Raw genomic sequence first — 13,583 nt, 5'->3', positions numbered from 1 at the left:
AAACTATCCCAAAACTGCATAAGTAGGAAAGATGGCCTAAAATTTAAAATGTTGGCAAGGCTGAAGCAGGGAATCTCTATTTTATTTTGGCATTATATTAAGGCAAGTTGAGTTGCAAGTTAACAGAAATAACCGAATACAGCTTCAAATGGCAAAACATTTTTTAACAAGAAGTCTAGAAAAATCCAGTTCCCGGGGTTCATTCAGCAAGGCACAAAAGCCAGTAGTTAAGGGGGAGTCCCTCATATTCTCTTGGTCTTTCCCACATGCTTTTCTCCAAGTGATTTGCAAGAGGGCTGTTCTGAGCATTAGTCATACCAGTGTCCCAGGCAGGAGAGAAGAGATGGCATAAGCAATCTTTTGTGAATAGTCAATCTTTAATAGAAACGAAAATCTTTCCCAGAAACCTAGTAAACTCTCCTTCATCTCATTAACCAGAGCTGTGTTTTGTGGCTATCCCTGGCTATCAGAACCAAGTATCTGGTAAAGAGCTGAATCAACATGACTGCCTAAGGCCATAATCAAACAATTTGTTGAGCCAAACACAAAATCAGAGTCCTGATGGCCAGGAAGAAGTTGGTTCGTGGATAGCCAATTAACAACAATACCTGATAATTTTCACAAATGAGTTACAGCTTATGTGATTGATTCACTGAACCCTAGAGGTCAGGTGCCCCACCCTGACCTCTAGGGGTTAAGCAAGAGATTAGGCCTAAAACAATAGTGATTCTCTCCAAGGTCAATTATTGATTCAGAGACGGGAGAAGATAGAATTCAATGGGGGCCAACATGGTGAATGGAAGTAATGCTGAAGACTCCTGGTCCAGAAGATCTCTTCCTCTTCTGAGGTTCCGGAAACCTCCTGAAGTTCAGAGCTGCTGGGGACTTATACCAACAAGAGAGGATGCCAGCCTAAGGATGAAGTTGACAAATGCAAAAGACACGGTAGAGAAACGAACCAAGCCAGGCCTTGGCAACTTCACTCAAACAACCAACTGTAAGACCCCTGTGGTTTCTGAACTCCTGTGGCACAGCAGACAAAGTCACCATAGTGGCCCAAACCCATTCAACTTGGGGTTCCTGTTACTTACAACTAAGTCACTGTCAGTGTAAGGCAGTTCACCAAGGAGCATAAAAGAGGAAAATTTGCTCATTAAAGAGGGTACCTTCAAGTAAGCACTGAGATCTGAAGTATAATTAGGAAGGGAAACAAGAGCTGCCTAAGCAGCTGAGTAGGATTCATAGAGGTCCCCAGAGGAGAGTAAAAGGAAGTAGTAAAGAGCTGAAAAGCCACAGGTGAAAAAGAACAAGGCATGTCAGGCGGCTCAAGAAGAAGACAGGGCCACTCTCAGGTCTTACAAGGTGTGCTGCAGAGCTTAGACTTTATCCAAAAAGTGCTACAGGTTTTTGGGGAAAAAAAGTAGCATAGAAATTACTGTCTGATAAGTCACACACATTTAAAGAACACATCACAGACCAGGACTCCGATAAACTTTTTATTTTCAAATAGCTTTCAAGAGCACAAAAAGGGACATTAAGGAAACACCACAACTGGGCATTCTCTGCAAGGTTCTTAGTAGGGGCATCAAGGTTCTCCTCGGGTAGGTCTGGTTAACCCCGTGAACGTCCTGAAATATATCAATCTGGGACAGTTGCTATGGAGACTTTCAAAAGTAGGGACTATCGGAGACTGAAGACTGGGGCTCTGCAAAGGAAGGCTCTACCACAATTGCCACCACAGAGCTAGCTTGCACTGCACCCAGGACACAAATGGCATTCCTCTTGAACCTAAACTTACAAATGCTCAGGCATAGGCACTTATTTCAAAGTGCTTAAGATCTGAAATAGATAACCACTTTGTTACAGTTTGCAACTAGAATGTCAACCAAAGGCCTGTGTGATAAAAGGCTTAGTCCCTTGCTTGGTGCTACTGGGTCATGGTAAAACCTTGAAGGTAGGCCTAATGGGAGGGCTGCCTTTCTTCCTTTTTCATGTCCCAGCCATGAGATCAGTGGCTTTGCTCCGCCACATACTCTGGCCATGATGTGCTGCCCCAAGCCCAAAACAACTGGGCCAATCAGTCATGGACCAAAACCTCCATAACCATGTGCCAAAATAAACCTTTCCAGCTTATAAGTGGACTGCCCCAGGTATTTTGTTACAATAACAAAATGCTGGGCTAGAGATGTGGCTCAAGCAGTAGCGCACTCGCCTGGCATGTGTGCGGCCCTGGTTTAATCCTCAGCACCACATACAGACAAAGATGTTGTGTCCGCCAAGTACTAAAAAACAAATATTAAAATTCTCTCTCTCCCTCTCTCTTTAAAAAAAAAAATAACAAAATGCTAATGTCCTTACCTAAAAATGGTCAAGGAAAGAGAATATACTACCTGTTAGCCTCCTCCTATTTCACAACTTCTCCATTTTACTTTCCTCTGCACTCAAGAATTCCAGGAATTTCCATGAAGATAATTCTCCCAATAAACGTATCCTAATTAACTAAAGCTAATTCTGTTTTACTGTCTGCCAATATTACTTTAATCCATTTCACATGAGTCATGCTCATATTACTCTTTAATGTTATTAGTTAACTCAAGCTCATAATTACACATACAGATGACAGGCTTGCCAAACTGATCTGCTTCCACTGTGCACAAGAAATAAATTTTTAGATTTAAAAGTTATAAAATATTAAGTCATATATAGTATAGGATTTACTGTAATGGCAAAGACATCATGAATTCTATGTATAGCTTCCTTGTTAATAACAGTTTCCAGTATAATTTCAAAGATATATTGTCCTTCCAAGAAATCAGTTAGAACTATGTATTGCACATCTTAGGACAATGGCCTAATATTTTCCAGTGATTGGAAAAACAGCATTCCCCCTCAAAGTATAAACACTGCAAATACTAAGTGTTTTCTGTAAACAACCAACTTACCTGAACAAACAAGAGATGGCAGCTACTAATCCCCATTCAGAAAGGACAATCAGAACTTCAAATTTGTCTTTAGAAAAAACAGTAAAATAAGGTGGGGAGGGTTATGAGGGTAGAAAAGATGGTGGAATGAGATGGACATCACTACCCTTGGTATATGTATGATTACACAAATGGTGCGTCTCTACACTGTGTACACCAGAGAATTGAAATGTTGAACTCCATTTGTGTATGATGAATTGAAATGCATTCTGCTGTCATGTACAACTAAGTAACATGAATAAATAAATAAATAAATAAAATACTAAAATGAGATGTTGATAAAAGTACCTGGTAAACTCCTAGAAGAGAAAATAAACCTTAAATGAATAATAGTTATCAGATTCACCACAGTTAGTTTCACTAACAAATCATTCTAAAATGTATAGACAACATAAAATCACACTAGTTCTCCCTCCTAAGTAGTTAGAAATAAAAAGAAGGTAACCTAACAGGATATTACCAGACAGTATGGAAGAATTTTCATGCTGATAGAGGCTTGTAGCAAGAAAAGATGGTTTCTTCCTTTTAAAAGTAAAAGAATTTTTAAAATAAATAAATAAATAAAAGATTCTCTAGAACTAAGTAACAATTGATATACTTTCCCCAAATCGAGTGTCACTTTCACGGTTGCTACCAGAAATTAGGGAACCCAATCAATGAAGCTAGAATATCTAAGCACAACACACCATGGCTCTCCAAAATTACTTAAAATAGATTTTCTAAGTCTATCTGAAAAGAGTATCTACAGACATGTTAGTCTTAGAAAATCCCAAAAGGAAATGTCAATTTCTCTCTCTCTCTCTCTCTCTCTCTCTCTCTCTCTCTCTCAGTCTTAGAAAATCCCAAAAGGAAATGTAAATTTCTCTCTCTCTCTCTCTCTCTCTCTCTCTCTCTCTCTCTCTCTCTCTCTCTCATACACACAGACACACACAAACACAGACAACCTAAAAAGGGCATCAAGTCTTTTCAAAGACATGTTAATAGAAAAATAGAAAAAAGTGTAAATGTATCTCAAAATACTAAAAAGCTAGAATAAAAAGGAAAACATTTGAGAGTCTCTGAATATTTATAATATTTCTTATACAAAACAGCTTTACAAATACGTGAGAATCCAATAAATTAAAATTCAAATGAGTAAAATTTACCTACATTCTACAAGAAAAATTAAAGAATTATATAATTCCCGAAGCTAGCACTGAAGACCATCTGTGAGGCAGTGTAGCAGCAGAGCCAGACACACAACATTCTGGGCCAACTCCAACCCCAGCTGTTTCCTAGTTCCTGGCTAAGCAACCTAACTTCTTGGCTTTCCTATAACAGAGGTAACCATTCTCCCACCTGATCATAAAGGGTTAACTGAACATAAAAGGACTGGCTTGCACCTAACATCTATGGACAGAGCCCCCTTCAGTTGGTCACTACACCATTATCTGTCCCCCAGCCCGCACTCTGGGTATCTCTTCTACCCTGCCCAAGGTAAAGGGTAAGTGTTCCTCCAGCAGTAGCCATCTTACCAACGCAACCACACCCCTAACTGCTCTCAAGGCCCAGATCAAACCTAAATGCCCCAGACCAACCTAAATACTACTTCCTTCTTAAAGCCTCTCAATGTCCATAGATCAATGTTTACCAACTCTAGCTATGATCATCCAGGGAATTTAAAACAGCCAGGCTATTTGTCTGAGTGTTGCCTAAACATCAGGGTCAGACATGGCCTCTCCTCACCTTGAGACCTCTCTGCTTTGCAGCACTTCCCATCCAATATGTTATAACAGTTTTTTCGCTGTTGCAACTAAAGGATCTCAGTAGAACAACTGTAGCAGAGGAAAAGTTTATTTGAGGGCTTGGTTTCAAAGGTGTTAGTCCATAGAAGGCCGGCTCTATTCCTCAGGGCTTGAGGTGAGGCTGAACATCATGGTGGGAAAGGGTAGCAGAGAAAAGCAACTCACATCATGGTGACCAGATGATGAGAAAATGATGATGATGATGATGACCAGAGAGAGAAACTCCACTCTCCAGATACAAATATATACCCAGAGCCAAACCCAATGCCTCCTCCAGCCACACCCTACCCTTCAGTTAGTCCCATCAACTCATTGACTAGGCTAAGACTATAACCCAATCATTTCTCCTACAAACCTTCTTGCATCGTCTCACATGTGAGCTTTCAGAGGACAAATGCATAAACGTACTACCTATAAACTCCTGGAATCAGTATTTGATTTTTGGCCCTCAAGTTACAAGTACCAGCCTGCTCAGCTTTCTAGGGAGTATACAGATAAAAGAAATGTCAGTGCTCCTCCAACATAGGATTCAAAATCAGGGTTTGAAACAAAAGCCTGGATAACAAATCTGCATCTCAAAAGCTCAACTGTTAAGTTCTACTTCACTTATGTCTTAGCCAATGCATAGGAGGAAAATGACTAACTCCAAAAAAAAAAAAGAGTAAGCATCACTAAAAGGAAGCTGGTAGGGAGCAGTTCTGTGGTCCACTAGATGTTCCTCCCTTCTCATCTCCTACCACTCCAAACCACTTAAGAGTTACCTAAATATGACAGGCACAGTGGTGTAATTCCAGGAGCTTGGGAGGATGAGGCAGAAGGATCTCAAGTTCAAGGCCCGCCTCAGCAACAGTGAGGCACTAAGCAACTCAGTGAGACCCATCTCTAAATAAAATATAAAATTAGGCTGGGAATGTGGCTCAGTCATTGACTGCCCCCAAGTTCAATCCCTGGTATCCAAAACAAACAAACAAAAAGTTACCTAAATAGATGGTGTTCACTTTCATGCTTCTATGTCTTATATACACTGCAACCTCTAAACACATTCATCATCTGGCTTTCGCTACTCTTTCTGCATCTTCTGCTATATTCAGTCTTCCTTTAGGTCACAGTCCCTAGTTGAATATCCCACTTCTGTACTACTCTAGCATTTGGTATTACTATGCCTATCACAGCACCTTTCAAACACATTATAGTAAAAATATTATTGTTTTGTCTATTCCTCTATAGGTTTCTAGGAGGAGGGGGCTCTCATCACTGTAACTGCACTACCTTTTATAATGTATGGCACACATAAAACACTCATGCTAAAGAAAAAAAAAAAAGAAGGATTTCAGTTTGATCTTCTGTACAAATCACTGATATGATGTTTATGGTCTCTCCCAGTTTCGCTTTCTCTTAGAATGAAGGATCAAGTAATACAAATGATGGGCTGGGGTTCTGGCTCAGGGGTAGATAGAGCACTTGCCTAGTATGTGTAAGGTACTGGATTCGATCCTAAGCACCATATTAAAAGAAAATAAATTTATTGTGTCCATCTAAAACTAAAAAATTTTTAAAAAAGAAATTCTAAATGAAATACTATTAAAAAAAAGAGAAAGAGAGAAGTGTATAATGAAGATCTGTGTCTACATATGGAGTACAATAATTTCTAAATATTGCGTGGCTTCTATATAAAATTTTCTTTACACATCAATTTGATAATTAAGCATAAAGACAGTAAACTACTATTTATTATGTTAAGAGAAATGTCTCTTTATGAAACATTAAATACTCATTGATAACCCTAATTTTAATAAAAGGCAATACATGATTTTATATAGGCAAAAAACTATGCAAACTTCTGTGAAGTTATATTTATAATTATGTTTGCATGAATGTTAAGGAAATTTTTACATTTGGGGGCTTGATGGTAGGTACCTTCTAGTTTACAGTTATTACCTAAGAAAAAACACAGTACAGAATAGAATGCATACTGAAGGACATCAGTAAGATTCATTTTCAGTTTCTAGTCCAATTCTACTCGAAATCTCAAATAGTTAATATTTTAAAAATATATAGTCATCCCTGCAGTGAAAGTGTAATTTTTTTGTTACTCTTTATAGGCAATGATGTTCAGCACACTAGTAAATTGCTTCAAATAAGGTCTTTTTGTAAAAAGTTAACATTAAATAGTATTAAAAGGGAAACTCCTTAAACCAATTAAATTTAGTAGTGTCTTTGGGCAAAGAAAACAAAAGTAGTCTGAGAATTTGGAAACCCCAGAACCCAAGCAGGTTCTGAGAACTCCAACCAACAGTATTATTTGACTATATTTATTATGCTATTGTCTATATTTATAGAAAAACTGAAGCACAGAAATGTTAACTGGCCACAGCTTAGTCAATCAAATGATTAAAATTTAATTGGTTAGTTGGCTATAGGGCCTCCAGCAACCAACCAGTGGTAAGTTACTATAATTAAGCTTTTTGCTGGTTTGGTCTGTTGGATCCACTTGTGGGTGCCCAGCCCAAATCCATTGACTCTGTTTTAGTCAGCTTTTTTGCTGCCGTGACTAAAAGATCTGACCAGAACAATTGTATAGGAGGAAAAATTTATTTAAGAGCTCACAGTTTCAGAGGTCTTAGTCCACAGAAGGTCGGCTCCCTTCCTAGGGGCTCGAGGTAAGGCTGAACATCATGGCAGGAAAGTTTGGCAGAAGGAAGTAGCTCACATCATGGTGATCAGAAGGCAGAGAGAGAAAGTCTCTACTCTGCAGATACAAAATATATACCCCATAGCCATGCCCCCAGTGAACCACTTCCAATAGCCACACCCTACCAGCCTCCAGTCACCACTCAGTTAATCCCATCAGGGATTGATTCACTAATTAGGTTAAGGCTATACCCAATCATTTCTCTCTAAACTTTCTTGCATTGTCTCAGACATGAGATGTTGGGGGATATCTCATATCCAAACCATAACAGCGTCCCACAAATTTTACTTCCAACACTGGGACGCTGTCACTTCAAGCTCAACCATTTATCGTAATAACAGATGAATAGGCTACCCAAACAACTTTAGCTTTACATATATGTTTAGAAAGTTGAGACACATTATAATCAATGTATACTAGATTCCTTGATAATTAGGCTTAAGGAAAAAACCAGTCAGTAATTATTATAATTTCTTAGGCATAATGTATACAGTAACTACTCACTTTCAAGATGAAAGCAAAATACAATAAAAATGTAATCCCCACTTTTGGGGGGAGGGTTTACTGGGAATTGAACTCAGAAGTACTTTACTACTGAATTACACCCCAGGCCCTTTTTTATTTATTTGCTTTATTTGGGTGGATGCAAAAACCTGAGGAAAAAAAATTAATTTTTATTTTGAGACAGGGTCTCTGAATTGCTGAGGCTGGTCCTGAATTTGTGACCCTCCTGCCTCAGTCTCCCTACAGAGTCATTGGGATTACAGGCCTTCCCAACAGTGCCTGGCTTATTCTCATTATTTTAAAACAAACCAAAACAATTTTCCTGTTCATCCTTTTCACTCTGATAGCTTTGTCTATCTGTAACTTGTGTTAATGTTGCTTTTCCAGGTGCCACATATTCTATATCATCAGCACTTAACAGTGTATCATCTTAAAACAGCTCTGAATCCTGCTCTATAACAATGTGTAATTCCCTTGGTCATGGAGCCTAATAAATCCCAAAGGAAAAAGTATTGCAAGTACTTTCACCAAACTCGAAACAATAACTTGACCCATCAACAAGAGTAACAAAAGTTCTGCTACCCTGTTTAAAAAAAAAAAAAAATCTATTTTGAGATTCATAGACGTAGAAGTCCTTAAGAAATCAGACAGGTGGTTTAAAGGGGCTTTTATTAAAGCAGTTGCTCAACACCTTTTCTAAAAGGCCATTTCACCACGACTACAGTATTTGCATGCAAGGACATCAGGTTCTACTTACACTACAAAGCCTGGTAAGGTCGCAGAAGAGATTTCTGTGCTTAGAGTTATTGAAAATACTAAGTTGTTTCAATATAGAGGAAAGGTCGTCTCGAAACCAGATAAAACAACAGAACACATGTTAATGCAAACTTGGTTTTTATATACAAAATTAAACTTCGCTATGTTTTGGGACAGAAAACTATGGCTCTTCCAAAGTCGGTTACATAAACAGTCCAAAAACAAAAGTGCTTTACAAACACAGTAAGCAGAACTGGATGAGGTTTCCCGGAGCCCAGTCCCAGGGTCAACGAGCAAAACGCGAAACTTTATCCACCACATTAAAAAGGTAATTCAGAAAATTCGAAGTCTTCTGAAAAAAGCCATGGAAAATAACTTACTTAGCTTCTTGCTTTGGCTGTCAAATAATACTGAGAGTCACTAAAGCCCTAAAGATTCTCTAATTGATCAGGAACATCTAGAACCCAGAATTCTCGCCATTTTAAATATCTGATCACAAAATTCTGAGGACTCTTGACTCGTGGAGCAGGTGGGGTGGGGTGGGGGACACCTCAAGAGCCTCAAAGAATATCCCGGAAATGGGAAAAATCCACAGCGAAGTGCAAACTCCCTACCATATTAACCACCTACGTCACACCCCAAGCTGCAGCAAGGCCACCACACACCCACCGTCCTACAGGGAGCTCAGACCCGGGATGTTTCAAAATCAGAAACGCGGCAAGCTTACACGCTCTCACCCACAGCTCAATCTCCCACTTCATGGACACCAGTACGCGATGGGCGCTGCCATTTTGACAAAAAGCGGGTCCTACACGAAAGGTCCCTGAGACAGTCGTCCTGAGCGAGGCCGGAGCGCCAGGAAGCCGCTGGCAGGTCACCACGGCGCCTATTACACGGCAACCCCAGCCAAGAGAACACACCCAAACTGCAATCCGCGACGGGGCTCAGCCAAAGTAAAATCACCCTCGAAATGGCAATTAGTCTGTCAGGCACTGCCGAGGGCAGCCATAGCTGTCGAGGGCGGGGCGTCGGCGCGGCGCGCGCTCGGTAACCCGGGCAACGCGGCCTCCGGCAGGTGCAAAGAAGAGCCAAGCTTCAGAGACACTGATGTCTCCGCCACGCCCCTGGGCGGTTCGCTGAGGCGGTTGGCGACCTGGCTGCGCGCTTTCAGTGCTCAAGCCGCTGACCTTCATCCACCAAGGAGCGTGGCAAGTGGTCACAGGCCGCCCCAGGTTTCCAGCCTCATTGCCCATTTCGGCCGCAGGAGCGGCGCTTTTCGTAACCCCGGGAGCCTCCCCGGAGGAGGCGGGAGCGCGAGCACCTCCCCCTCCGCGCCGCCCCCTTAGCTGCCCGTAGCCCTGCCTGCGCCCGCCTCCAAGAGGCGCGGGACGCCGGGCGCCGGCCGCCACGGTACTCACCTAGGCCCAGGGCCGCCCGCGGGCAAAGACTGTTGCTGCGGGTTATTTCGTTCGTGGCTTTTGTATAGGCTGAAATTTGGGTTGAGTTAAACTCAGGACTTCCGCAAACAGGACCTATTTGGGGTTTGTTTGGTGTTTTTGGTTTGGGGTTCCCTCCCCCCCAAACTTTTTTTTTCTTGGTTCTTTTTCCAAAATGGCAGCCTCCAGCCGCGCACAAGTGTTAGATCTGTACCGAGCGATGCTGAGAGAGAGCAAGCATTTCAACGCCTATAATTACAGGTGACCCGGCGGGCGGCGGGGCCGGGAGGGTTCGGGGCGCGGGCGCCCCAGAATGTTCCCAGGGGCAGGGAACCTCTGAGGGGCGCCGGCTGCCTCTCGACGGTGATGAGGGTCCGCCACCAAAAAACGTGTTCCTGCTGATTGGTGTGGTCCTCTGAAACCTCGGGCGGGGAGGAGCAGAGGGCTTGCCCTTCGTTGTGCCAGAGAAGACATTCAGAAACTCGTGACATTTCCCCCCAAGTTGGATACCTTGGTTCGTGCCCTGGGAGCATTGATTAGCGTCTTGTTTCTGAAGGAAATAAGGATGGACAAGAAAGCTGCGAGTGGTAAAGTTAGGACCAGTTTGTTGCATATGCAAAACTTCCCTTGAGAATGGACCTGGCCATTCAGTCGCACATGGCCATAGAACTGAAAGCTCACTTTAGTGCTCCGGATTGTTTCCCAGGTGTCTTAGTCTTTTGGGTTGCAAGAAGCAAATCCATTGTACTAAGAATGGATTAGGGGGTGTGGGACCGAGCTTGCATCCACAGGTAGTGGTAAAGGGAAAAATGTTTCATTTACAGGTGATGAAATGTTAGTTTATGCTTGATAACCAACAGGGATTGCCCCTGTAGGACCTTTAACAACAGGAGAATGGAGTGTGCACTCCTTTTTACATTTTTTAATTATTTTTTAACTTATACATTAAAAACGAATTATAGATATCAATGGGGTGCCACGTGAGATTTCGGCACATTTACTAGTGTAACTTCTTCATGCAATAAACACTTATATTTTTATACAGCCCACTCTTTCCATTCCTGTCTGGTCCCCTGTTTGAGTCCCTTATTCTTGCTTTTTATCTATCTCAGAGCCTCTGCTTTCACATAGTTTCTCTTATAACTTCTGATCCCTCATACCTGTAAGTTTTATGGATTACCTTTCTGCATTCTTTCAGACTTTGTCTTTACTATATGAATCCTGAGTTTGAGCCATAGTCCCAAGAGCAAGAATCTGATTGAATCAGCTCATCTCTTTTTTTAAAAAAATATTTATTTTTTAGTTTTTTAGGTGGACACAATATTTTTATGTGGTGCTGAGAATCCAACCCAAGGCCTCACTCATGCCAGGTGAGCACACTACCACTTGAGCCACATCCCTAGCCCCTCAGCTCATGTCTTTACACCAGACTTCACTTTAGGTGACTGGCCAGGCTCCAGAGTGTATCAGAGAAACAGAGCCCACCTCTGGAGCAGAACTGGTTAGGTAGGAGTGTGAGCTGGTAGGCCTTATGCCCATTAGGCTGAGTACAACGTCAGTAAACAGGAACACTGAACCTGTCAAGCACTGACTGTCAAAATTTTTCTTAGAAGCCTGCCTAGGAGATGTAACCATTTTACAAATTTTAGAACAACATCTAAGCCATACCAGTGAGATCACAATCTACCCAGTCAAATGGTTAAATAAAAGAAACATTTCTTGGGAGAGAATGATTTTATAGACACTGGGCATACTAATAGATTTTTAGCAGAAATTAGGAAAACACCGTGCATGAGGTATTTATCATTAGGGAACACAAAATATGAGTAAATAAGAGGAAAACAATCATGTTTTCCAAGGTCCAGAAGAAGATATGTTGTCATTTTAGGTTCACTCAGAATAAACAAGGATTGGGAATTAGCACACAGTTCCCAAATTGAAAACACTGTGATTAATAGAGGGTATATCCAACAGCACATTTTAGGAAAGAGTAGCAGTTCTCAGAGAAGATAAACAACTTTGGATAAGTCAGTCAACCTCTGTGTTTCACTTTTCTTGTTTGTAAAATTAGAATTTTGGACTACACAATTTCTAAGAACCCTTCTCTTAAAATTCTAGCTGGAAGTGACTTGGGAGTCAATAAGAAAAAAAGTTTGCAAGTGAATAAATGCCATTCAATGGAAGTAAACTTCAGAAAATCAGTCAAGGCTGCACTCAGTAGGCAGAAAATTGGAAATGACCTTCAGTATAAGCAACTATAACATAAACCTTTAAAAGTAATTGGACAGATTATACTTTGAGTATATGCTTTCTAGCTAAACTTATTACCAAATATAAAATATCCAGAGGAATCTGGTGGTCATTTTTCAGTATTACCTGAAATCATGAACATAAAACTGAGATTCCTGCTAGTTTTGTTTCCCAAGATAAAAACTGAAATTGTTACGTCCTGTGAGTTTCAAGTATAGCCCTTCCGTCCTCTCAAATCTCATCAGTTGTCAGTATAGGAAGATCAATAAAAATACCCATTGATCTTTTTGTGTGCCACTATTTTATGTTCTTTATTGACATTAGTTTTTCAGACAGCCTTTTGAGGTAGGTACTATTTTTATAAGAATGAGTAAGGCAAACAAGACAGAAAGGTAACGTCTCAAAAGTAACACAACTAATGCCAGATAAGCAATCAAAAGTAGATTAGGATGCATGAAGATGCATGAAGATTGTCGTACCTGAAGTAATGGCAGTATTGAAGTAAATATTTGTTTAATTCTCTTGCAAGATCTAGATGTAGGCCACATTTTAATAGCATGGGCCCTATCTGTCTTTCCAATCTCCAGCCCAGCAACCCTCACACATGGATCCTGCCCTCTGTCATATTCGTTTCTAAATTTTTACCTTTTTTTTTTTTTGGCAGTACTGGGGACTGAACCCAGGGTTACTTTATCACTGAACTGCATTCCCAGCCCTCTTTTATTTTTGCTGATGCTGACATCAAATTTGTGATCCTCCTGCCTCAGCCTCCTGAGTCACTGGGATTGAAGTCACGTGTCATTGTTTCAGGCTTGGTTACGGTTTCTTTTTTTTTTTTTTTTTTAGTTGTACACAGACACAATACCTTTATTTTGTTTATTTGTTTTTATGTGGTGCTGAGGATTGAACCCAGTGCCTCACACATGCAAGGCAAACACTCTACCACTGAGCTACAACTTCAGCCCCTCATTTGCAGTTTATTAAATGTGCCAGGTTCTCCTGGGGGTTCAGACCTTTGCAAATACTGTTCTGTCTGGTATGTCTTTTATCACCCTTGTTTCCCCACTTTCTTCAAGATTCAGCTTAATCAACACCTTCTCTGGACAAAGTTTTTTTTATTCTCTTTTCACAGCTCCTGTCCCTATCTGTGCCCCTACCCAACAGACCCCATTCCTAGATG

At 40.9% G+C, this 13,583-nt stretch overlaps 2 protein-coding genes across 17 annotated transcripts in view; one reads left to right on the top strand and one right to left on the bottom strand.

The window, feature by feature from the left end:
• Fars2 (phenylalanyl-tRNA synthetase 2, mitochondrial) overlaps positions 1-9,580 on the bottom strand; it is a 512,601-nt gene extending 503,021 nt beyond the window's left edge. For 5 of the 16 annotated variants that reach the window (XM_058582377.1, XM_058582368.1, XM_058582373.1 and 2 more), the window contains exon 1: positions 9,445-9,580. The gene's annotated coding sequence lies outside the window, so the exon portion shown is untranslated. Of the gene's footprint in view, positions 1-9,386 lie in introns of all 16 variants that reach the window. The other 11 variants (XM_058582378.1, XM_058582379.1, XM_058582363.1 and 8 more) reach the window with 8 other exon arrangements.
• Positions 9,581-9,785: 205 nt separating this feature from the next.
• Positions 9,786-13,583, top strand: part of Lyrm4 (LYR motif containing 4) — a 147,234-nt gene continuing 143,436 nt past the window's right edge. The window contains exon 1 of the mRNA XM_046453416.2: positions 9,786-10,414. Coding sequence (XP_046309372.1) covers positions 10,329-10,414 — 86 coding nt within the window. The 5' untranslated portion in view covers positions 9,786-10,328. The remainder of the gene's footprint in view (positions 10,415-13,583) is intronic.

Source organism: Marmota monax, unplaced genomic scaffold, assembly GCF_021218885.2.
Source record: "Marmota monax isolate L192 unplaced genomic scaffold, Marmota_monax_Labrador192_F-V1.1 WCK01_AAM20220418_F8-fsc00029, whole genome shotgun sequence".
Lineage (NCBI taxonomy): Eukaryota > Metazoa > Chordata > Mammalia > Rodentia > Sciuridae > Marmota > Marmota monax.
This window is presented reverse-complemented; position numbering and strand designations above follow the sequence as displayed.